Consider the following 25,582-nt stretch of genomic DNA (forward strand, 5'->3'; position numbering starts at 1 on the left):
ACATTAAATTTTTTTTCCATCTATAAAATATATGATTTAAATATTTAAATCAGAAAATGGATGGATGGATAAAAAAAGTACCAACCCCCCATCAAAAAGGTTAGTTAATCCTTGAAAGCTCGCTGAGTTGATGTTTTATGTGACATCATGCAGTTGTTACTTTGAAGTTTTGTGCTCTTTTTGATGTGTCTTTTCTGGACAAAACATGACTTTGGAGGTTCTTACGCTTACCATCTTCATCGTTGGTAATCGTGATGGTGACAACGTCCCTTTCACCGATCATGGCGCCGCTCCAGTGGTCTCCTGTTGGTGTCCCGAGGTGAACCTGGAACTCTTCTTCGGGCTCAAACACTGAGTCGTCATTCACGTGAACAGTGCAGTTCTTCACCTGCAAATAATATATACAAAATGCATACATGAAGTGGATCTAAAACACATCCCGGTTCAATTATCAGGTTTTTGTCATGTAAAATAAGGGACAAGGATACAGCAAATCATTTCAAAACTTTCTCTGCTGTTAATATGAACTACAACCTGTACAGCTCATTTGAATGTTTTGAAAGGGGGAAATAAAAGAAAAAAGAAAGAAATAATGGGGTTGCACAAGTCTGCACACACAAAACTAACTGGGGATATGACTAAATTCAAATCCAATCACTTTCAAACTAAGCAGGTAACTAACTATCTGTAACTGTAAGTACTGTAAGTAACAAACAAACAAACAAATAAACTGATTAATCTTGAATATGTTTAAAGCCCGGGTGTCATCCCTATAAACATTCTAAAATAGATATTGTAATGAAAAATACATATAACATTATTCACTTCAATGTCTATACGAAAAAATAAATGTGAGCGGAGAGCGCGTCATCCATGCGCAAAGTTGCAGAAGTGTCATTCTACGATATCCAAGTGGTCGCCATATTGGCTGCGTCCTCCGTCCGTGACGTCACCCGGACATTCGCCAATGAAAACACGTGGTGCACCCTAACCATAGGAGACAAACGCGGCCCGTCTGACACGGAAGCTCTTTTCGAAAAGGAAAACACCACACAACTGAGTGAAGTTACCGGGGCAATATTACACTATTGTTTCGAGCCATATTTAGATGATATGCGATCATGGCCAAAACTCATCCCTGTCCGATCCACTTCCGCGGCGGAGATGAGCCATCACGGCGACGAGCAGCCTTCGCAGAAGCAGTGACCGCCGAATGCGGCGCCCCCACCGGTGTGGCTGATTTTTGGTGTCGTGGTGGCATATAAGGAGGAGGTGGAGCCGAGCCATGCTGCTTTTAGGGGTATGTCCAAAGCCAGCCGCCGCAGTACTTGTTGAACACCGACGAGCCGGGGCGCATTACTGCCGACCTGTTATTTGGAACCCACGAAGCTCTCGTCTTCTCCACCCGTGAAATCCATTTTTCACAACGAACCGGGTCTCTTGCAAACTTATGAAGGCTAAATCCATTCTCCCGAGTGTTCAAGCAACGTCCAGCAATGCAATGAGCCTGCATTTTCGCTAACATGAAGGAACAACGAGCTACCTTCCCGGAGGTAAAACTAATGGAAACAAACGTGTCAATTACGGGCGCCTCTGTCCTGTACGTAACTTCCTGCTTCTTCTCGTAAACAAATCCCTCGAGAGGATTTTCATGGCGGGAGTTACAAAAAGCTGTATATGAAAAAATCTTAAAAAAATTTTGCGGTGAAAAAAACACATGGGACCATATTAGCTGTGGGTTTTTCATTAATAATATACCAAAAATCATCCATTTCATGACCCTTGACCTTTAAGTAACCAAGCGACTGTACCTTTAAGTAACTAAAGTAAATTCAGCAAATGCAAGCCAAAAGCCATAGAAAAGCTGTACTTTCTTTTTAAGGCTCAATCAGAGGTCCTTCAAATTTCAGTCAGGGAAACGCCACCCAATCCCCAGGACCCAGGGCTATCCTCCAACACAACTTGTGTGCCCAGACTAGCCCCCAAGGGATGGGGCATATGAACCGGAGCACCACCCCCTACCCCCAATCCTCCCTCAAATAGATAAACCCACCGCACTCCAGCATCCCCACCACCACCACCACCATCATCATCATCATCATCATCATCATCCCTATAAAGCATGGGGGCCCCAACCAATATCAGTGCCCAACACAGGAGACAACTACCACCAAGAAGGTAACAGCCCATGTCAAGCACCAACTGTGCAAATGATGGGCAAGGCCACCAAGATTGGGGAGCGAAACGCGGGGACCCAAGTTGGGGTCTCTCATTGTGTCATGTTGATGTTTTTTGTACTGTATTTGTATTGTATTTGATTTATTCCATTGTAAACAATATGTTTCCAGCCAGCACTGTTTTTCATTATGTTGCCACAATACTCAAAAAGTGGACCTTTTTGTTGTACTTAGTAAGTGGTTTTCCTTTTCCATTTGGTAGATTTTTATTCTACTCAAACTAATTTCCGGAGTGCTCTCAGACGAACAGTGTATCCTGTACCCGGGTTTGGGCGCTCCAAGCCGGGGTTCCGTGCGGCATGCACCTGTGCTAAGTCATCTCATGCTTTCCATCTACTGGTCACACTGACCCTCGTGTGCCTCAAATGCCGATTTTGCATAGCAAAAGAAACTGTAGCACTAATTTTGCCCACAAGGCGTCGGCAGTTTGAAAATTCTGCTGACTCCCACACAATGGCTCGCAAACACAGAACCCTCTCGGCATTTTTTAACTTGTTGGGAGACAGTAATTGATTGGCTGACTGTCGGCTTTTTGTGTACTGGCCAATGAGGACTGTTGCATTTTTCTCATTTTTGTTTACCAGCACACACAAACAAAAACACTTGAGCTGTACTATTTTTTTATGTCAGAATACTTTTGGTCCGATACAGCTACCTGTATTTGGCGTCGTGCAAGCAGTTTATCTCAGTTGTACATGTTATTTAACTTTAATTGTGTCCAAACAAGAGTTTTAGGATTCGTTTTTTGGGGCGGAATCGTACCTTCTCCCCTCGCAGGAAAGTAACACGCGATTCGTCCACGTTGGGGCGCTCCCGGAAGTCGTCCATGACGGCGGCCGACATGGTCCGCGTGAAGCAGCGTGCCGACGATGTGAACGACAGGTCGCCCGTGCGCACAACGGGCAGTTGCAAGGTGCCATCGCTCTCCTTCACCGTGTAGCCGGTCTTCTCAAACTGCATGCTGGGAACTGACAGGTTCACAAAACTTTATTTCTGCACCTGTTGTTGTTGTGATAGCCAGTGTGACAGTGTTGCTGTGTCGACGTAGACAATCGTGCAAAAGTGTTATAGCCGTAGTAAAGCCTCTGCCTTCTGCAGCTGTGGTTTTTGTCACCGTTGTCTCATAGAAATCGCTGAATGGAAAAATAATAGGTTTTTTGAACACCCAAATATTATATAAGTATATGATATGATTAAAAAAAGTTATTGAAAAATATACACATTATTTGAATTAAATTATTATTAGTTATTATAACTAACATTTACATTTTGCAATATCATTTTAATTATTTAAATGAGAATTGTAATGTATTACATTTAATATTTTAAAACTTAAAGGAAAATGAATAATAAAACTATCAACAATATTTTAAAAATATTGAAACATTTAGACATTAAAACATTTTAAAAAACTATTAAAATGAAAAAAATGATTCAAATATTAAGAATGAAAATGTTAATAGTAAATATTAAAAATGAAATTAACAAGTTATATATGTTTTTATCAAATGTATTTAAACAATAAATCACTTGTATTATTTCAATTGCAGAAGTAAAATTTTAATTTAATTAAAATTAAATGAGCAATATTTTAAAATGTTATTGAATTACAAAAAATCGAGGTTTGGTAAACCAGGGGTTGTGGGTTCGTATCCCACTGGGGCTTCCACTCCCTGAGAAGGGTTGCGTCAGGAAGGGCATCCGGCGTAAAAAAAAAAAAATGTGCCAAACATATATGCACGTTCATCTGAGATGACACGCGGTGGTGACCGCGAAAGGGACAAGCCGAAAGAAATTTACTTACTATTGAATTACAATGTTTTTGGTCACATAAGTCACAAACTCCAAAGCATGAACAAATAAACCTATTAATTTTAAACATGTGCCCTGGGTTTGGCTTGCTAGCAGTTTAGGATGTACCACGCCCTCCTGCCTGAGGATAGCTGGGATAGGCTCCCGAACCCCTGCGACCCTTGTGAGGTTAAGCAGCTCAAAAAATGGATGGATGGATTTTAAACATTCAAATTGTAAGTAAAACTAAACAAAAATCAAATTGTTTTTTAATGAACAATTACAAAACTTACATCCATCCATCCATTTTCTTTGCCGTTTATCCTCACAGGGGTCGCGGGGAGTGCTTGAGCCTATCCCAGCTGTCAATGGGCAGAAGGTGGGGTACACCCTGAACTGGTTGCCAGGCAATCGCAGGGCACATCGAGACAAACAGCCGCACTCACAATCACACCTCGGGTCAATTTAGAGTGTCCAATTAATTTTGTTTTTGGAATGTATGAGGAAACCGGAGTGACTGAAGAAATCCACACTGGCACGGGGAGAACATGCTCCACACAAGCGAAGCCGGAATTTCAACCTCGGTCCTCAGAACTGTGAGTCAGACACTCTAACTAGTTGCTCCACCGTGCCACCATGACAAAACTTATTTAAATATTATTATAATATAATAATAATAATAACAACAATAATAATAATATTTTAAAAATCACTGTTATTATTAAGGAAAATGCAGTGTTGACATACTGTCCTGGAAAGTGTCGGTGATGACAACGTTAGCCTCGTATGGCTCCTGGAGTACGGCTCCTTGTGGGGAACTCAAGAAGACCACGAAGGACTCAGGGCCCTCAATGGATGGATTCTGGACGTCATCCATGATAGTTAGACTGCACGACTGGAAAGAGAAAAATGCAAAAATTATTTGTGAAGGGAGACGTTTGGCCAACTTCTGAGAAGAAATGGAGCGCGTCCAATTCTGACCTCTTCGGTTCTCCCAGGCTTGAACTCCACCTTCTTTGAGCTGGGGATATAATCCACGCCTGGACTGGCCGAGGGGGGGTCGGCGGGTCGGGTGGCACACCAAACCGACGTCACGGAGGACAGGTCGCTCCCATGGCGCAGCACTGGAATTTCAATGGTGCCTGGACACAAGAAAACATGATAATTGTACAAATGCACATTCATTTTAAAGTTCTTCATTTTGGTTTGCTTTGGATTAAATTTGTTTTCAATTTTGTCAGATTTTTAAAATTCAGAATATTAAGCGTCAATATTTTATTTTGGGAAAATTATCTAAATTAGGAACAATATGAATAATAATAATTTAAAAAATATATAATATATTTTATATATAAATATTTATTTTATACATAAATATATAAAAATAAAATACACAAAACAGATCACATTTTACAATCATTTACCATCAAACAAAGGACAAAACAAATAAATAAATAAATTTGACATCCATTGCCTGAGTTGGATGGCAAAGTAAATTTAAAAATACGTGTCTACATATATAATGATACAAGGACTGTAAATATGGATTGGGCCAGAACCTGAATGTACAAAAATCTGAAGCCAGTGAAGCCCAAAAAAGAAAGTTAAAAAAAAAAAGAGGAATACATTTTTTTTTATTGTAAATTATATCACGTTAAATTTTTTTTTAAATTGAACAGAAACAACTCTGCGAATCAGTGATTCCCCAGGTGCTGAACCACAAGTGTTATTCCAATGAATAACAATAAAATGAATAAACAGATGAAAAAAAAATACATTTTTTATGACATTACAAGCTAAAATAAATAAGGGTACCAGCGTCTTCGCCGAAGATGAAGGTATCGTTGCCGAGTGTGACAGAGGAGGCGTCATTGGGACCGTCGATGACCACCTCGGCCACGGCGATGCGTCCGATGCGTGCGTTGTCCGATGGCTCCGACAGCACCAACTCCAGCTCCTCAGACAACTCGTACTCACTGTCGTCGATTAGCGTCACATCGCATGTGCTCATGGTGATGCCGGCCCCGAGCACCACGCGGTTCACGGGCTCAGCGCCACGACTTTTGTAGTCGGAGCCCGACTCCAGCGCATGAAAGCTGCTGCCCCGGGCTGACTTGGACACAGTGTGGCAGAGCGCTGACACCATGCTGGACGTGTCGCCTTGGCACAAGAGGATACACAACTTTAACAGCAACAATAATATTTTTAAATTATTGCATGCTGGGAAATCCTCTGACAGCAATCTCCCACAATGATGTCATCGTTAAAACATAGCAAGTCACTATCAGAAGATTTCGCAGCGTGCCTCGCGCCAAAAAATGCTCTTTTAAGTCAGTCTACTAATACTAGATACATATAGTTGAAATAATATGAATGTTAATAGAGCCTGTGCGTGTTTATCTTTCCTCTGCAGCTTTTTTTTGTGTCTTAACTATGTTTCTTTAAATGTTGCACCAGGGGTGAATGTTATTTGGGCATATGACCTCTTTAGCGTTCAATAATTCATACATTACCAAAGAGCAAGCATACTTGAGTATTTATAAAAATACTGACCATAATTTAACATATACTGATTCTCGCTACATTTTTTTCATATCTGAAGGTAAAAACTGAACATTACAATTACTGTGGGAATACTACCTTACATGATATGTTTTGTACTCATGGAGCCCTGTCTAGTTGTAACATAGAGTACATTGTTCCTAAGTATTTCGGCTTTTTTGTTAACATTCAGAACTCCTTAAATGGTTCACAGAATACAGTATGTTGGATATATACAATTATCGTTACACAAAATGCTGCTGATTAGAATTGCTTCACACCTTTTCTCTCGACGGGTACGCGTACGACACCAGCGCTTTCGTTGACATGAAAGGTCTTGCGGTCAAATTCCAGCGTGGGCTCATCCTCAGTGTCGTTGACGTTGACGAGGGCACGTGTGTTTGTGCCCAGCAGGGCATACACAGGCATGCTGAGCTCCACGTGGAAGCTCTCGATGCCCTCGAACACAAAGTCGTCATTCAGCACCACCGTGCAAACCTTCACGTCCTCACGCTCGTCAAACTGGACCTGAAAGTGCACAATCAAAATCGAAATTACACGAGTAAAAGTGACCATAAGGGGAAATCAAAAGTGTCAATAGAGTATAACTGAAACGCACCAAAGTGAAAACTAAAATGGACCAATAGAATATGAACTAGTCTACATCAATTATGAAAGGGGCTAGTGAAACAAAAAATTTTAAAAAATTGCGCAGCTACCACGATATAGAATAGAATTGAGTAAAAGTTTACATAAAAGTCACCAGCCGAATTAAAATAAAACAACAAAACAAAAGCAGAGGTGAAATAAAATTTAAAAAGCCATGCATCTAGAAAAAAGAAATGAGATAGTGAAAGTAACAGATAGATAAAAATAAATAAAAATAAATTTTAAGAGAAGAAGTAGATGTTTATGAAGACAAACAAAGAGTATATTTAAAAATGAACTTAAAACAAAATCAATAGAAATATGAATAAAATAAAATATGCCAGAAGTATAAATGATTTTAAAAAACAAGTTAGTAGAAGTACAAATAAATAAAAATAAATATAAAATGAACCAATGAAAGTAAACATACAAATTAACAAAAAGTAAACAAGTAGAAATAAACATATAATACACATTAAAACAGCTATTAAAAGTTGAAATAAAATAAACAAAATCTGACATGACAAAATAATATAAAATATTGACTGTAACATAACATACAACCAGAAGCCATAAAAAGAGAATGAAATAAAAATGGGGCTTTAAAGACACAAAAACGGTAGATAAAATAAGTAGGAATCAAATGGGAATAAAACTAACACCTACAGTAAAAGAACATTCCTGTTAAAGTACAAATACAATAAGATTAAATACAATAACAACAAAATAATATTTCATTAAAACCATAAAACACAATACCAAAAAATAAGCTCGTAAAAGTAAAAAAAAAAAAAAAAAAGTGTGTCCTGTTTACCTGTCCGGCGTATTCCACGTAATCTTGCTGCCCGGGGCGTGATCCCACACCGCCACTGGAAGTGGCGCTGCCTTGCTCGGTGCGGCACAGCACAATGGCGTATTGGTTGAGGTTGCCAGTCCTCTTCACCGTCACCGCAACTGTGCCCGCCTTCTCCGACACGTTGTAACTGTCACCACAAAGTCTTGTCAGTCTTTTGTGTTTTTTGCGAGACTTTGGGGTTATAAGTATAAACAGTGAATTCCTTGTAAGAATCGAACCCGTCATATTTTCAAGGGTGCTTTTACAGTACACAGACAAGACCAAATTTTGTTTACTTTGGTACCTTCAACTGTAGTACCATGTGTTAGGCAGCACGAAGCCCTGTTGGACAAAATGCTACATACAGCGGCTGAAATAAGTATTCAACAAGTCCCCATTTTTCACACTAATTATATTCCCAAAGGTGCGATTGGTGTGAAATTTTCACCAGATGTCGGGAACAATCAAAAAAAAAAAAATTAATTTGAACAAATAAAATCAGAAATTAAATTGTGTGTAACAATGTGACATGGCACAGGAAAAAAAAAGTGTTGAAGCCGTGAAGAAAGGGAAGTGCAAAAATGCAATTAAAGACCATTGTGAGGATAAGCGACTCAGGAAAATGCAATTAAAGACCATTGAGGATAAGCGACTCAGGAAAATGCAATTAAAGACCATTGTGAGGATAAGCGACTCAGGAAAAGAATGGATGAATAATAATAATAATAATTAATAATATTACCAAACCCTACAGAGGAAACTAATTTTAGTTACTTCTAGCCGCAATCTTGCTATTTCGGTCACAAGCTCGAGGTGAGGGAAGGGACGAAGTTCACATTATTATAGATGCTGCACCGATCCGCCTGTTTATCTCCCGTTCTATTCTTCCATCACTTATGAACAAGACTTTGAGATAGTTAAACTCTTTCACTTGGAGCAGGAAGTCATTGCCAAGCCAGCAAGGGCACACCTCCCTTTTCCAACTGAGGACCATGGTCTCAGATTTGCAGTTGCTGATTCTCATCCAAACCAGCTAATGGTCAGCAAGATTTGTAGATTGCGGCATGATGAAGCCATCAGAACCACATCATCTGCGAAAAGCATAGATCTAATATTGAGGTCACCAAACCTGAACCCTTCCACGCCTTGGCTTCACCTCAAAATTCTGTCCATAAACGAGGGACACTGTGGAATGCCTTCTACAGGTCCACAAAGCCCATGTAGACTCATTGGGAAAATTTCCCTGCACCATTAGGACCCTGCCAATAGTGTCGAGCTGGTCCACTGTTCCACAGCCAAATGAAATGCTCGACTGCTCCTCCTGAATATGAGATTCAACTTTCTGATTGACTCTTCTCACCATAACCCCTGAAGAGATTTTACCAGGGATGATGACGAGTGTGACCACTCTATAGTTGGAACACACCCACTGGTACCCCGCCACAACACTGGTCTGCCAATCCAGAAACACTGTCTCTGATTTCCACGCAATGTCAACCAGGACAACCCCATAATATTCAAAGCCATCCAGCCCATCAATGAACTTTTTAATCATGCTGTCCTTGCCCATGTGAGTACTGACGTCCCCCAGCGGAACAAGAGAGTCACCTTCAGTGGCGTTCTCGAGTACCCCCTTCAAGGACTCCAAATTGGTGGGTACGGTGTGATATTGTTTGGTGCATATGCACCAACAACAGTCAGAAAGAACCCTTCCCCCCACCCGAAGGCGAAGGGAGGGTACTCTCTCTTCCAATGGGGGGAACCCCCTACCTACAGGCAAAATGCAAGTGACAATAAGTATGCCGACATCTCCTTGCCCCCTCTTAATGTGGGCAACTTGAGATTGTAAGATAGACCAACACCTCTCATTAAGACTGGTACTAGAACCCAAGCTACATATTGAGGTGAGCCCGACTACATCTAGTCGTAATTTCGCAATCTCACACACCAGCTCAGGCTACCAGAGAAGTGACATGGCACATTCCAAGGGCCATCTTCTGTCTGGGAATCAGAATACCAAAGTCCCTGTCTTCAGCCCCCACTCAGATTTCTGCACAGGTGGTCAGCTCATGGGAAATGGGGACCCATGTTGCCTTTAGGAGCTGTGCTCACCAGGGCCTCATGGGCCCAGGTACCAAATTAAATTTTTTTGCAATTACATTAAGTTACAGCCGTCTTTTAATTTTGAAATGATGTATGATTTAAATACATTTTATATTTCAATAGTTAAATAAAGTTCATTTAAATTGCAAATAATTATTCTATTATATTTTTCAATATATATATATATATATATATATATATATATATATATAAAATCTTCAGATTTTATATTTCTAGAAAATGTCATAGCGAGTGTGAGATCAGGTGTTAAGAAATACAGTTTGTTACAATAAAGTTGGTTTGAAAAAAATAAAAAAAGCACAGTTCACTGTAGACAGTACAGGTCTGATGCAAACCTTTTGTGGTCAAAGCTGATGAGCGACCACTGGATGTGGAAGACGTTGTCGCTGACCACGTTGGGTTTGCCGTCCTTGACAAGGAAATGGAAGTTGTCCATGGTTTCCTGTGTGCTCTCCTCACGCAGCACATAATGAATCAGTCCCAGGTTGATGTCAGCTGAGGGGTTAAACAAGTTTACATTCCTCAAGTTTATGTCACATTGCTACTCCTTTGAAGATCAAGCCATTTCGTGTGGTGTCGTTTTCGAGCAAAACAAAACAAATCATTTGTAAGTTATGACATCATCATGTTAGAGCGTATGGATGAAATTCTACATGATTAGGACACGCTTGACAAGACCTTAAAAAAGATATGACTCCATATTGTTTGTTGCAATTTAACTTTTTATCCTTGATTCAGAGAAATTTGACCGAGGCTATCTCATCAAGGTCAAGGTCAAACCGTGCCATAAACAAATTATCGAAACGGCTATCGTACGACTCGGTGTCCAGCATGAATGAAAAAGATCAGCTAGAAAATGACAGAAATTTTTGTGGTTTTGTGTTTCATGTATTTGGTCTTGCTGTGACCTTGACTTTCATACTCGACCTTGAAGCTGTGACCTGTGAAAAGTTCTTAAACTACCAATTCTACCAGGTGAATTTCAAATGAGCGAGAGGAAAGGAGATTGGTCACCACCTTGCGTGAATGAGCTGACACGGCCACCTGACGCCATTTTGCTCTCCAAGAAGCCGTGCTTGGGCTCGCTGGTGACCTCGTACACCAACTGCTCATCATCTGTGTCCGGGTCCACAGTCAGGAGTTCCTTTTTAGTGATCAGATTGGTCGCCTTCAGATGGAAAATATTGAAAGCAATGAAATGATCAAATTGGTTAAAGTATGTCAATGAAACGGCAAAGTGCTTACAATAACTGGGGGTGTGCCGGTACAATCATTGTGATCTTATGATACTGATAGGTAAAGACATGAATTCAACTCACTGACGGTGACAAACATTTCAAATTTGGGTTTCGAGCCAGCGATATGGTTTCAAGGTGGGGTTGAAATTGGAGTTTCAAATCAAAGTTGGGGTTTCTCTAGAAATTTGGGTTGTGTTGGTGCGAGGGTTTCTAATAAGTATAAAGGTTTCATAGTAGGGTTTCTAACAACAGTCATGGTTGGAGTTACAAACAAAGGTTAGGAATTCAAAACACAGTGACTTTTAATCAAGGATTCTGTTTATAAATTAGAGTTTTAAACAAGGGTTAGGCTGTGAAGTTAAGCTCGAGTTTAGAGAAGGGTTTGAAACCGTCTTCAAAACCTATTTTGTTAGGGTTTCAAGGGTTTAAATAAAACCACAAAACATCAAGTGTTGATTTTCTGTATTCTGGAGTTTCAACTCTCTCTTCTGACCTTGCCATCCATGTACTCGAGCCACTGCAGTCCAAGGTTGGTGACGATTCGTGGAGTCCCGTCATCCACGGGAAGAATTTCAATCTTGAACTTCTGTGGGGCGGCCGTCACAATCTAAAAACAAGTGCAAGAGAACACTCATATTATGATCCTATCAAATTTATCAATTCACAATCTAAAAACATGTGCAACATCATATTCATGTGATACGATCAAGTATATCAATTCGGTTGAATCCCTTGGCAACATACTGTAAGAGGCTCTCAAAGTTAAACATGGCCTCCTGATTCCACTGTGGAGGATTACAAAGACGCCATAAAAAACATGCCCTGGCTTACTTTTTTCATGACATTTTTCTCATTATAATGTTCTTCTTAGGTGGCACGGTAGCACAGCACTCACACTTCTGATGACCAGGGTTCAAATCCCAGCATCCCCAAGTGTAGTGTTTGTACGTTTTCCTCGTGCCTGCGTGGATTTACTCTGGACACTCTAAATTGCCCGTAGGTGTAATTGTGAGTGCGATTGTTGTGTGTCTTCATGTGCCCTGTAATTGGCTGTCAACCAGTTCAGCGTGTACCCCGCCTCCTGCCTGGTGCTCCTGATGACAGCTGGGATTGGCTCAAGTACAACCGAGATCCTTCTGAGGATAAGCGGCTCAAAAAATGGATGGATGGATTTTAAACATTCAAATTGAAAGTAAAACAAAACAAAAATCAAATTGCTTTTTAATGAACGATTACAAAACTTACATCCATCCATCCATTCATTTACTTTTAATTAACTATTAATTAGTTCATTAAGTCAAATATTTTTTTTTTATTTCATGGATTTTTAATGTACTTTTTGATATATATATAGCATTTAATTTGACATTATTTTTCATTAAGTTTTTAAAATTGAATGTTTATTCACAATCCATATTTTTGATTTTTTTGTCAAAATTTGATTTTAATTAAATCTTTAGTAAATTTATGAACTCCATTTTTGGTCATTTGTTAATTGAATTGAATCCCCAACTCAATACACACACACACGAACACACACACGCGCACGCACACACACACACACACACACACACACACACAAACACACAGGAATACTGGCCTCCTTTCCGCCGTCCTCCACCATGAAAAGCAGGTTGGTGCCGTCGGCCAGCGTGAAGGTGAACCTGTCCTGCAGCGAGTTGGAACCGTCGTGGTTGTAGCTGACACGGTTCTGGTAGATGTCCTCCATGGTGAAGGTGGCAGTGGGCCGATAGTGCTGCCCATTACCCGTGCGCTCAATGGCGCCGTGACGCGGTGGTTGCACCACCGTGAACACGATGGACTCGGCCTGGCGGACGGAGGAGAGAATGGGGCTGATTCAGACCTGACTGGTTTGCTGCCCCACAGGCTGTCAGATATTCAAACCAAAGTAACAGGAAAAGAGTGATTTATAAGTTTTATGACCCTTTGCAATTGTAGCTAATTCAGACGTATTTACTGCCTAAATGAGTTTTTCACAAGGTTGAAATTATTGCAAACAGGATGAAAGGGACATTGACAAATGTAACTAATTGAGATCTAATCAGTCCCCCCCCAGACCCCTAAAGGTAGTATCAAATAATTTGAAACATAAGAGAACAGGAAGGGAATGATATTTCCTTTTGTCATTAGGTCAACATGGTATAGTATGATGGTTTTCAAAAGCTTGACGCATATAATACAATGAATATTTTTCATATTGTATGTTTGCGTTATCAATTTATTATTTTTGTAAAGAACAGGTACGTAGTCATCCAAAGTACTGATCTATGTATGGTTTTAATCCACTTTTTAGTTTTAGTTTTTACTTTTTCCAAGGGTCCTGTTGATGCATTAATTCTAAAATGAAGATTAGTAAGCAAAATGCAATCAAATGTAATTTCTTACATTAGTTTGACAAAGTCATTGAAATAGTTCCATTACTATTACATTTTCAACAGGGTAGTTTGTAATTGCAACAAATTGCAAACAGCAGCGAGAAAGTAATGTTCCCAACATTAACATTCACGCATGTCAGAAAAAGTCGAAGGTAAGGGTACCAACCTCCGTGTCTGCGTCAGTGGCCTTGAGCTCAAACTCAGTGATGGTTTTCCTCACACCCTCTTGAACGCGCATACCAGGAATGTGGACAAGGGGTAGCGAGTCATCAACGGGTTTGATGGTGATGTAGAATGTCTGCGCCACCTGGAGAGCACAACAGTGAAAAATATAGCCAACAATCGACAGTAAAAAAAAAAAAAACGCTTTTTAGCATTTTAGACCTCGTAAAATTCGATTTATTATTTTTTAATAGCCTTATTTATTTTTACTGTTTTTATTAACCTTTGATGAAAAAAATACCTGAAAATTCAATACTTTTTAGTGGACTTCATTTTTGTATTTTTAATTTATTACCTCATAATATTATTTGAAAATTCCTGGTTAAAAAAAAAAAACTTAGAATTTATTTTTTGCAGTTTTCTACGTACAATTGTCTAAAATCACTAACCTTGAATTACCCCCTCCCAAAAAAACATTGTTATACTATTTTATTTTCCATGCGATACCTTGTAAAATTCTCCATAGGACTTTTTGATGGACATGTTTTTGCATTTTTAAAAATGTATTACCTTTTAATTTGTGTTTTTAGAATTAAAACAATGGACAAAAATAAATACCAATACTGAGGTTCTATGCACATAACGTTCTGGGATTGGGTACTCTGGTGTGGTAACTTGCGGTCGCCAGTCGAATATATGAAAAATAACCTGAGACATGTTGAAACCAAAAACCGAGTTGATGCTGAACATAGCGTCACATTACAGTGCCGGCTGGAGCACCTTACTTTAAAAAAAGCAAAACAAACAAAAAAAAAACCCGTTGTTCTTTGTTATTTAAAAAAAAAAAAGGTGAAATTTTGACCTTGAATAATAGTGGCACCAAATTAATATACTAATCATACAACCGACCCCACATTATCACACATTTAACGAATAATGTTTAATTTATTCCACCACGTAGCGGTCTTCATTTTTGCACTTTTCATTTTCTCCTTTTTAATAATTAAAAACCAGTTAAATCTTCACAGCTTGTAAATTTCCTCTGTACTTTTTAGTTTTTTAAAATATAAATATTTCAGCACATTTTAGTTTAAAAAAATGGTAAAGTCTTTTTAAAACCTATCAGTACCTTTAAATTGTCCAGACTCTTTTTTTAACTACCTCTTAAGGCTTACAAGAAAAATATATGTACCTTGTAAATTTCCAAATCTGATAGCTATCTAACATTCTAAGTGTAATAACTTTTTAATGGCAGGGTTTTTTTTTTTTTGTCGTTGTGGGGTGATGGTGGAGAGGGGATTTTTATTGACTGGTTTGTAATCATTTTTTGGAGCTCACCTCGTTGGTGCCATCAGACACAGTGAAGGAGAACTGGTCAGCGTGCTTCTCTTCTTGGCTGGTGTGAACGTACTGGACGCTGCGAGACGCCAGGTCGGCCTGCGAAAAACTGTCGACTCGCACGCCTGCAAGACGGAAACAAAAATTAAACAATTCCCGCTCATCCGGTTTAGAACCTGATTCGGACGCATCTCAACCCGGATCCAAGTATGACTATCCATTTTCTATGCCACTTATCCTCACTAGAATCGTGGGCGTGTTGACGTCTTTCCCAGCTAACTCTGAATTGGTAGCCAGCCAATCACAGTACAAGAAAAATGTCCACTTTCTGCGTTCATCTCTTTTAAAGCTAATTCATCATGCTTTACCTCAATCATTCGTCAAGAGAAACCCAACAATTTAGGGTGTCACATTCGTTATGGAGGAGAGAAATGTCAATACTGAGACTTGTACAGACTATGTACAGTATACTGTATGTAGTATATGATATAAACAGGGTAAGTGTCACAGGAGGTAGTAGAAGGAGTGTGCTGAAATCCTGAGAAAAGACCACCTAGGTCATGGCGGGAATGGTGAACACAAAAAGGGAAAAAAAAAGCCATTGATGTTCATCTTGAGCCATGTGGTCAGTCAGGATTGGTCAAGGTGCGTTTCTTACTTTGCCATTAAAAGCTCTTCATCAGTCTTGTTTTTGTTGTTTTAGTTAGAAAGTGTCATAAAAACAAAAGATATTCATGTCAAAGTCACTCTTCTGCCTGACATTGACGTGTTTTCTCCAGGTTTTGGTCATCGGGTGATTTTGGAGAAACCAATGGGTGTTCTGCTGCTGGATATTAAAGAAGAGAACATGTCAGAAACATGTGAAAAAAACGTATACTGTTTCCCTTGATAGTTTGATTGCGTCTATAGTATTTTTGCTGAACCCAATATTCTGTGGGTCAAAATGCTCTGCATACTTTTGAATCAATTTGTTTTTCTCCTGGTATATTTTAGCGCCAACTTCACATCACCCTCTGCAATTTCCCTCTGTCCTTGTACTTCATCATCCTAACGAGGACTTAAACTCCTCTCCGACTGAGATGAAGATGTTCTTATTAACGAGACAATTTTAGAGCATAATCGCCTCTGATTCTGATTGTAATGATGCTGCATCACCGTGCAATTTAGTCCCCAGAGGATATGAAAAAAGTATTACGAGTTTTTTTCTCGGCACTAATGAGCTGCAGCCGGATGCTGAAATTAGCTTTTAGGGAGCTGAGAGGTATTCCATATTACTTATTGTTGGATTGTACCATAGAGACACTGAGAAAAGAAAGAAATGAAAGCGATGTTGATGTTAAAACTGTTGAGCTTGAAAATAGGAGAACAACTCGAGAAGATCGAAATAGCCGAGGTCCAAGTTGAATTCCGCATCATTTGTTTTCAAAGTTAATTTTCAGCTTTGAAAAAAATTTTCTGAAATTTTTTTGATTTAAATAAGGACTCATTATTTTGAATAATAAACGAACAGCGGATTCCTAATGGTTTTTAATACGATAGGATCAGAGAAGCTGAGGTGCATGTTGAGTTCTGTGATGCTGGTTGTCATCGCTACCTAAAATGCCGGGAACTATTGTTGGACTTAAAATAAAAACTTCAATGATTGTAAATAGAGGCTCTAGCATTCGCGTGACCCTCGTGAGGATAAGCGGCTCAGAAAATGGATGGCTGGATGATTGTGAATAGTATGATGGCTTTTGGTGGGCTGAAATATTTGCAACCAGGGACTGAATTTAAATCCAAACAGCCTCTATCAAGGGTTTCAGTAACATATACTCCTTAAGCACTCCTCTCAGGACTCCCCGAGGGACACAGTCGAATGCCTTGTTCAAGTCCACAAAACACATGAAGACTGGTTAGGTTAACTCCCATGCACCCTCAAGGACCCTACCGAGGGTGAAGAGCTTGGCCACTGTTCCACAGCCAGGATGAAAAGAAACAACATTGCTCTTCCTGAATCTGAATTTCGACTTGCCGTTGGATCCTCCTCTCCAACATCCATGAGTAGACCTGACCACCTGAAAGGCTGAGAAGTGAGACCCTCCTGTTGTTGGAACACAATCTCTGGACCCACTTCTTAATAAGGGGGACCACCACCCCAGTCTGCCAATCCAGAGGCACTGTCACTGATATCCATGCACAGTTGCAGAGACGTGACCACCAGGACAGCCCTACAAGATCCAGAGCATTTAAGAACCCCGGGCAAATCTCGCAGAGCTTGCCACTGAGGAGACAACCAGACTCTGCTTCCTCATGGGAAGGCGCTTCGGTGAAATTGAGGAGGTCTTTGAAGTATTCTCTCCACTGTATCACAAGATCCCGAGTCGAAGTCATCAGTGCACCATCCCCACTATAATACACAGTATTGATGGTGCAGCGCTTCCCTCTCCCGAGACGTCGGATGGTGGACTAGAATTTCCTCAAAGCCATCCGAAAGTCATTTTCCATGGCCTCACTGAGCTCCTCCCATGCCAGGGTTTTTTCCTCAGTGACCCAAGCTGGATTCTGCTTGGCCAGTACCCCTTAAGAGTCCCACAGGCCGAACAGGCCTATGGACTCTTTCTTCAGCTTGATGGCATCCTTCAGCGCTGGTGTCCACCAATGGGTTCGGGGATTGCTGCCACGACAGGCACCGACTACCTTACGCCCACACCTCCTGTCATCTGCCTTGGCAATAGAGGAGTGGAACATGGGCCACTCGGACTCAATGTGCCACGCCTCCATCGAAATGTGGGTGAAGTTCTGCTGGAGGTGGGAAGTGAAACTTCATCTGACAGGGAATTCTGATCGACAATTCCAGCAGACCATCACAATACGTTTGGGCTTGCCATGTTGGACAGGCATGTTTCTCCACCATTGGAGCCAACTCACCACCAGATGGTGGTAAGTAGCCACCTCCGCCCCACTCTTCAACAGGGTGTCCAAGAAATGCAGCTGCGAGTCCAGTGACACGATCACAAAGTCAATCGATGAATGCGGACCTAGACTGTCCTCTTGCTTAGTGCACATATGGACACCCTTGTGCTTGAACATGGTTTTTGATATCGAGAATCTGTGGTGAGCACAGAAGTCCAATAACAGAACATCACCTGGATTGTGATGGGGGGCATTCCTCCTGATCATGCCCTTACATGTTCCACTGTCAATGCCCTCATGAGCATTGAAGTCCCCCAGCAGAAGAATGTCAACCCACTCAACTGATTTGAAACAGTACTGTCTGTATCAGGAAGTGATGTGTGCTATTTCTACCCCTAGGTGTCACTCAAGCGTCAGGCATGGAGTTCAATTCCTGGACAATTATCTGTTGGGGGGTGTGGGGGAAGAAAGACAATTTAGTCACATCAAATACCTTTTCCTATTTTCAAAAGGAAGACCCTTCTTATCGCTTTTTGACCGCATGATGGATTCCACAAAAGTTAGGAAAAGGTGGTCTGAAGGTTAAAATACTGTAGCTGGTTAGAAGATTTGACTTTCCAGATGGGCGTTGATTGGCCGAAGAGGAGATCTCTGAATTCAGTTTTTGAATGCAATTACTTAAGTGAAGAACTTAAAATATAAAGGATTCTCCCACCAGGCAATTTTATAATGACATCTTGCACTTTGTATTTACTTTCAGTTTTTATTTTAGGTTTATTTCAACCACCAGGACACAGCCTGTATACTTTCTGGCAGGAGAACTAACTATTAAAATCAGCCTTGTGATAGGAATAGAAGTGCATTTCCATTTTTATTTGGAAATGTCCATTAATCCACAATAACCCTTTTTGAAGAAATATTTTTTGAAGAAATCTAATGTAATCTAATGTAATCTAATGTAATCTAATCTAATCTAATCTAATCTAATCTAAATCTCCAAAAATCAGAGGACTTTAAATTTAATTTTTTTTAAAAATGATAAATTTAAATGTCAGACTCAATAAAACCAGGGAAGAGGAAGTCAAATTTAAATGCAATGTTAAATTTTTCACATTTTTTTATTTATGGATGACTATTGAACCTACCAGGGTTGGCGGTATGCTCCAGGTGTCCGAGGCTGCTCTGCTTGGTGATGCGGTAGAGCAGCTCGCCAGGTTCGCTGTCCTGGTCACTGGCTGACAGCTGGAGCGTGGTCAGTTTCTTCACTGAGTTCTCATCCAGGACCAGGCCTTTATTGACCACCACCGATGGTGGCAGTCGGTCCTCTGTGTGGTGGGATGGAAAGAGGAGGAAAATGACAAAGAATTATCTTTATTGTCATGAACATAACTTGCATCCTCATAATAGACATGCCTTCCAAATGGTATGCTACAAAGTCAAACTGTCTTTGGAGGGATAGTTTCCAACAATTTAAAGGTCAGCTGGAAAAAGCAAATGATTGAAAAATGACTCCTTCAAACCAAAGTTGCAGACTTCCTGTCTTTTCTGAAATGGGTTATTGAGACTTTTTGTGGGTCTACCTGTGTTAACATACCAACCAAATTTTATGATGCTAAAATGAAATCAAATAAATCTGGACAACATTGCCAAGACATTTTTTTGGGGGGGAGGAGGTGATTGGCTAAACTTGCCAAAATGACCAGGAAATGGCAGGTGTAAAGAAAAACGGCTGACTTTCTGTGTTGTTTCGGGGATGGCTTCTTGAGACTTTTTTGCAGATTCCTGCAGTATATTGGCTTTTGGAATGAATTTTCAAACGATCCCCCACTGGGAGGCCCTACTGAGTTTGAGTTAATAGGAAAGAAGTCAGAGGGAGAAGATAAATGTGGACTAATACAAGCTGCACATAAGCAGAGAAGATGCGTGCCAACAAAGACGCAAGACGCAGTTAAAAAGCCACAGTGAGGCGATGTGACAGGAAGTGATATGACACAAGCACCAAAGGAAGAATGTCAGCACAGAACTAACTATAAGCAGCAATCACTTCCAGCAACTAGAGGGGAGAAAAGAGGAAATCTGAACTTACCGAGCACACTGACAAAGAAGGACTGGTCGATGAGTTTGTTGCCTTCTGGATCCACCAGGTTGAACTTAAATGACTGGCTGCCTCCCTTCTCACCTTTCTCGTGGTTGTACCGTACAAGACCTGCAACACAAAACATCAAAATGTTGATAGTAATTCTAAAAAAAAAATCCATCAAGCTTTTTAACTCACCTTTGTTGACATCCTCTTGTGTGAAACTACGTACAGGTCCCTTGACAGAAACTTTCTCAAAGCCTCTGGCACTACTCAGCTGGACTTTGCCGCTCGGAGGGTCTTTTGTCATGATGTATCGCAGCTTCAGACTGTCAGAATCCATGTCAGTCGCCTTTAAGTTCTGCTCAGTGATCTTGGACGAAGAACCTGCAGGAAATTGAATAAACACTTTTGATGGTGACTCCTTGAAATTATCATCCAGACTGAATGACATGCTACGCCCACCTAAGATGGTGTAAAGCAAAAGCTTCAAGATTTAGCATGGGTCACCTGAATTTGGGAGAATACCCTAGCAGGAGTTTATCAGAATTCTGCCACCAAAATGGCTGCTTTGAACCTAAATGGCTGACTTCCTATTGAAATTCAGCCATGGATTAGTGAGGCTTTTTTGTGCCCTGTTATTATCAATGTCTGCTCAATTTGGTATCAATCGGTAAAGCTGATGTTTTTTTTCCCCCTACAATTTTCCAGGGTACGGTGCGTGAAAATGGCTCAAAACAATTGCTTCATACATAATGGCTGACTTCCTGTTGGATTTTTTGCATGGTTCCTCTAGACTTTCCTGTATTCTGGTAAGAAAGACATGCCCACAAAATATCTCGATCAGAGAAATTGGGGCAAAACGGGGGCTCACTACTTACTTTTCAGGGTTTGCACTCTGAAATTTATCTGTCAAATCCCTTCTTCATAGCGAAATGGTTGACTTCTTGTTCAATTTCGAGCATGGGTCCTTAAGACTTTTTTGTGCATCTTGAGAAGATAGACACATCCACCCAATTTCATGCTCATTGGTGAAATGAGTGCCAGGGGCTAATTTTTCCAAACCTTTCAAGGAACGATTCCAATAATGTCTGCTTGAACCAAAGTTGTCCAATTCCTTTTTGCATTTGGGGTTTGTGTCTTTGGGACATTTTCATATGTGCTCTGGCAGACGTGGGTCTCACATTTCATAATCGGTGAATCTAATGTCAGGTACTAATTTTTTCTAACTTCCCAAGTTGTTAGTCCTTGAGTATGTCCTCACAAAATGGCCAATTCAAACCAAAATGACCAACCTGTAGTTAAATTTCAGGCAGGAGTCCTTGAGACGTTTTGTGAATGGTTGATATGATCGATAAATCCACCAAATCTCCTGCCAGGCATTATTATTTTCAAAGTTTCTCAGGGTCGCCTCACCAGCTGGCAGCTGCAGACCTCTGTTGACGGTCATGCGTGGCCCCTCACTGCGGGTGATGTCCATGGTGAAGCGCAGCCGGCCGGTGGATTGCGTGTGGATGCCATCGGTGACGCTGAACACCAACTCGTCTACGCCTCCGCTGACCATCTCGGGTGTGTAGACCAGCAGGCGATCCAGGACATCCTGGTAGGTGAAGGTAGATCCCTGAGAGAGGATGCGGCCACTCTCCAGTGGTTGTGAGTAGAACTGACGCCGGCGGAGTTTCCCTGAAGGGGTAAAAAGAAAGGTTTTTGGCATAACTTTCACTTGTTGCTATTAGAAAAATAATTCATGATCCATTCATTTTCTCTACCGCTTATCCTGACTAGGGTTGTGGGCGGGCCAGGTATCTTCAGGCGAGAGGCGGGATACACCCTGAACTGGTCGCCAGCCAATCATAGGTGACAGATAAACCAACAACCATTCACTCTTACATTCACAGCTACAGGCAATGTAGTGTCCTCAATTAACCTATGCTACCATGCATGTTTTCGGGATGTGGGAGAAAAGCAACGCAGGCACTGGGAGAATGCGCAAACTCCACACAGGCAGGCTCAGGATTTGAACCCTGGTCCTCAGAACTGTGAGACAAATGAGCTAATCAGTCGGTCACCATGCTGGCCATTCCATGATGTCATATATTATTGTCAAAATAATGTTTCATGATGATATATTTTGATGGTCTTAGCTTACAGCTAATGGACTAACACATTTTACCATTTCCAAGAAATCAGAATGTTACACAATAAACCATCGAGAATATTTTAACATGGAAATGAGGTATGAATTCTCCTTCCAAAATGCATTTTCTTGTGCTGAATGAATCAGTATAAGTTAACGGTTTCAGCTTTTGACTTGTATTGCTGAAATGCAATGAACTCTCCTACAACAATATCATTTAAGATATACCTGTGTATCTGACTTCAAAATTCCGTGTCTCTGTGTGAAAATTGATGCAATGTCCTTTTTTGTTGTTTTCTATGTGAAAAGACGCAGATGCACTTCGTTCCGACTTGTATTGCTGTGTTTTTCTTTATTTTGGGTGAGCACTTTGTTTTCCCCAGTCCTGCTGTGGCAGGCGGGATTGAAGGGACAATTTTGCTGTGAAAATATAGTGTTTAGAGGGCAGCTAATTTGAGTGTGTGGGGGTGTGTATTTGTGTGTGCTTGTGCATTTCTGTGTGTGTGTGTTTGAGAAATGGCTGCAGTCAACTTGCAACGGATGCGTTATATTAAATTCTCTGTATGTTTCTTGCTTTGCGGTACCCCAGTCATTTACCATCCACATTGTTGAAGATTCACAGCACACTGAGGTGTGTGTGTGTATGTTTATACAAGTAAAGGTACGGGTCCAACATCGATCCATCAAGCCATCAATCTATTTTCCGTATTGCTTATCCTCACTAGTGTCGCGAGTGTGCTTGAACCTATCCCAGCTGACTCTGGGTGAGAAGCGAGGTACATCATGAACTGGTAGGCAGCCAATCACAGGGCACAAATAAACAATCATTCAAACTCATATTCACACGTATGCACAATTTAGAGTCTTCAGTTACCCTACCATGTATGTTTTTGTAATATGAGCGGAAATGGGAGTACCACAGAAAACATGCAAACTCCACCCAGGGGGGCCAAGATTTGAACCCACGTCCTCAGAACTGTGAGGCAGATGGGCTAGTCGTCCACCATGTCACCCAAGTCCAACATCAAATATTTTATCTGTCAGTGCTAAATGCATAGCACAATCCTGTATCAAGGCCTAACAAAATCAATCAGTATTTGTGATTGTAAATAGCCAGAGACCTGAAAATAGCATGTTCATACCAAAATGGTAGAATCCCTCTGTCTTTTTGGGCATGGGCTCGATTTTGTTATGATAGACATTTGACATTCCACGTTGTGAAGGGAAACTGAGCCTTAATTTTCAAAAGCGAATGGAAAAGGATCTTGAAACAGCTGTTTTAAATCAAAATGTCATGGCTTTGTAGGACTTCTTTTTTTGGAGTCGCACTCATGACACAGCATCGAAACTTGCCAAATTTGCAATGCTAAGTAAAATTGGCAGGGGATATGTTTTCAAAAACTCAACCAACCACTGAAAATGATTTTAAAATCGCTGTTTCACATCCAAATGGCAGCATTTCTGGGTCTTTTACCAAATGGATTGATGAGTCTTTTTGTGTGGTTCTATTCAGGGTAGACATGACTATCAAATTCCATATTGCTTCGAAAAACTGGGTGCAGGGGTCAAAATTCAGAAACTCTCATTCTAAATCAAAACTATAAATCTAATCGGAGTAAACAACCACTGTAAAATGATCAAACTTCAGGGTCTTTTCTGGCATGGTTTCCTGAGGCTTTTTTTTGGTCTCTCTATTCATGGTAGACATGCCTACCAAATCTCATGTGAAACAAGCTTCACGGGCGGTCGAAAACGCCTATTTTGGAAAAATTCACCAATTTCAACATGCCATAGCAATAGCAATTATTGGAACCCCATCAGCATCCAATATGTTGTGGCGCTGACCATAGGATGGCTTCCGTATGACGGTGAACAGAATCTCATTCTGCGGCGTGTCCTGGTCCAGGACGCTGAGCGATGCATTGGTGACCACAACTCCGGAGTTTTCCTCCACATGGATGCTGCTCACTGATACCAGAGGCTCACTCTGCTGCTTACCCTGTCGAGTGAGAGTGAGAGAGGGGACCACATTAATTCATCTGGACGGCTCGGACGTCGCGTTCATCAGCAGGGCCGACGGCCTGTGATCATTCGCACGTCAAGCGGTAAGGTCACACTTGACAACGTGAATGAATGAAGGCACCCGCGCCAAGGCGTAAACATTTGTCACCACTGAAATCACTGAGTGGCTCCATCTAACTTCATTTGGGATACCAGGGAATTGAACATACCCTGTAGTGTATGGTTCACAGGCACATTCCATCCCACTAAACAGATTTTGTATAAAAAAGTACCATAATGGGGCCATACATTTGGTACACGTGTAAAAAAAAAAAAAATGGGGGGAGTTTTGAGATTTCCTCAAGTCATTCATGCCGTGGACAATAATATTTTTTCAACTTTTTTACTCCAACGGACAAATGTATTTGTCACCCCATTTTTCCAACCAGTAATCATTGATGAGGCTCTCGCCCACCTTTCTGTGAAATTCTGCTTTTTAAACCATTGTAATGACGAGCATATTTTTGAAGATGCATTGCTTTGGACTTGAGATGAGTTTTTGAGTGGAAGATATGATAAGATAAGTGCTGGAGCCTATCCCAGCAGTCAATGGGCAGGAGGCAGGGTCCACCCTGAGCTGGTTGCCAGCCAATCGCAGGGCACATAGATACAGAAAATAAGTGGCACTCACAATCACACCTAGGGGCAATTTAGAGTGTCCAATTAATGCATGTTTTTGGAATGTTGGAGGAAGCCGGCGTGCCCAGAGAAAACCCACGCAGGCAGGGGGAGAACATGCAAACTCCACACAGGCGGGGCCGGGATTTAACTCGGGTCCACAGAACTGTGAGGCCAATGCTTTCCAGCCGTGCCAGATAAGAACACAGTGGAGTCAAACTCTAAATACAGATTGAATATGAGCATGTCTTAAACTAAACTTTACGGCCAGCCTCACCTGGATGTCGATGTTGACATTGAAGGCCTCTGTCTGGCTATTTCCATCGCTGACATAGAAGCTGAAGGTGTCTTGTTGTGCTGGCTGGCCTCTGCGCTGCACATAGAAAATGTGGTCCGACATCAGGTCCTCCACGGAGAACGGTATCTCAGGCGTGACAGCCTCCGAACCTCCCACTGATCCACCTGCTAAGCAAAATCGTACACA

General features: G+C 41.0%; 1 protein-coding gene across 3 annotated transcripts in view; it reads right to left on the reverse strand.

The window, feature by feature from the left end:
* fras1 (Fraser extracellular matrix complex subunit 1) overlaps window positions 1-25,582 on the reverse strand; it is a 211,252-nt gene that overhangs the window by 20,336 nt on the left and 165,334 nt on the right. For 2 of the 3 annotated variants that reach the window (XM_061816627.1, XM_061816625.1), the window contains 19 exons: window positions 25,376-25,563; window positions 24,265-24,418; window positions 21,699-21,965; window positions 20,481-20,669; window positions 20,292-20,411; window positions 19,351-19,530; window positions 15,311-15,435; window positions 13,977-14,117; window positions 13,015-13,242; window positions 11,908-12,021; window positions 11,194-11,344; window positions 10,512-10,671; window positions 8,032-8,200; window positions 6,851-7,097; window positions 5,844-6,188; window positions 5,010-5,170; window positions 4,776-4,923; window positions 3,000-3,205; window positions 232-388 (listed from right to left, as the gene is read on the reverse strand). In XM_061816627.1, the coding sequence (XP_061672611.1) occupies window positions 232-388; window positions 3,000-3,205; window positions 4,776-4,923; window positions 5,010-5,170; window positions 5,844-6,188; window positions 6,851-7,097; window positions 8,032-8,200; window positions 10,512-10,671; window positions 11,194-11,344; window positions 11,908-12,021; window positions 13,015-13,242; window positions 13,977-14,117; window positions 15,311-15,435; window positions 19,351-19,530; window positions 20,292-20,411; window positions 20,481-20,669; window positions 21,699-21,965; window positions 24,265-24,418; window positions 25,376-25,563 (3,450 nt within the window). The remainder of the gene's footprint in view (window positions 1-231; window positions 389-2,999; window positions 3,206-4,775; window positions 4,924-5,009; window positions 5,171-5,843; window positions 6,189-6,850; window positions 7,098-8,031; window positions 8,201-10,511; window positions 10,672-11,193; window positions 11,345-11,907; window positions 12,022-13,014; window positions 13,243-13,976; window positions 14,118-15,310; window positions 15,436-19,350; window positions 19,531-20,291; window positions 20,412-20,480; window positions 20,670-21,698; window positions 21,966-24,264; window positions 24,419-25,375; window positions 25,564-25,582) is intronic. The other variant, XM_061816626.1, reaches the window with a different exon arrangement.

This window comes from Syngnathoides biaculeatus, chromosome 4 (assembly GCF_019802595.1).
Source record: "Syngnathoides biaculeatus isolate LvHL_M chromosome 4, ASM1980259v1, whole genome shotgun sequence".
Lineage (NCBI taxonomy): Eukaryota > Metazoa > Chordata > Actinopteri > Syngnathiformes > Syngnathidae > Syngnathoides > Syngnathoides biaculeatus.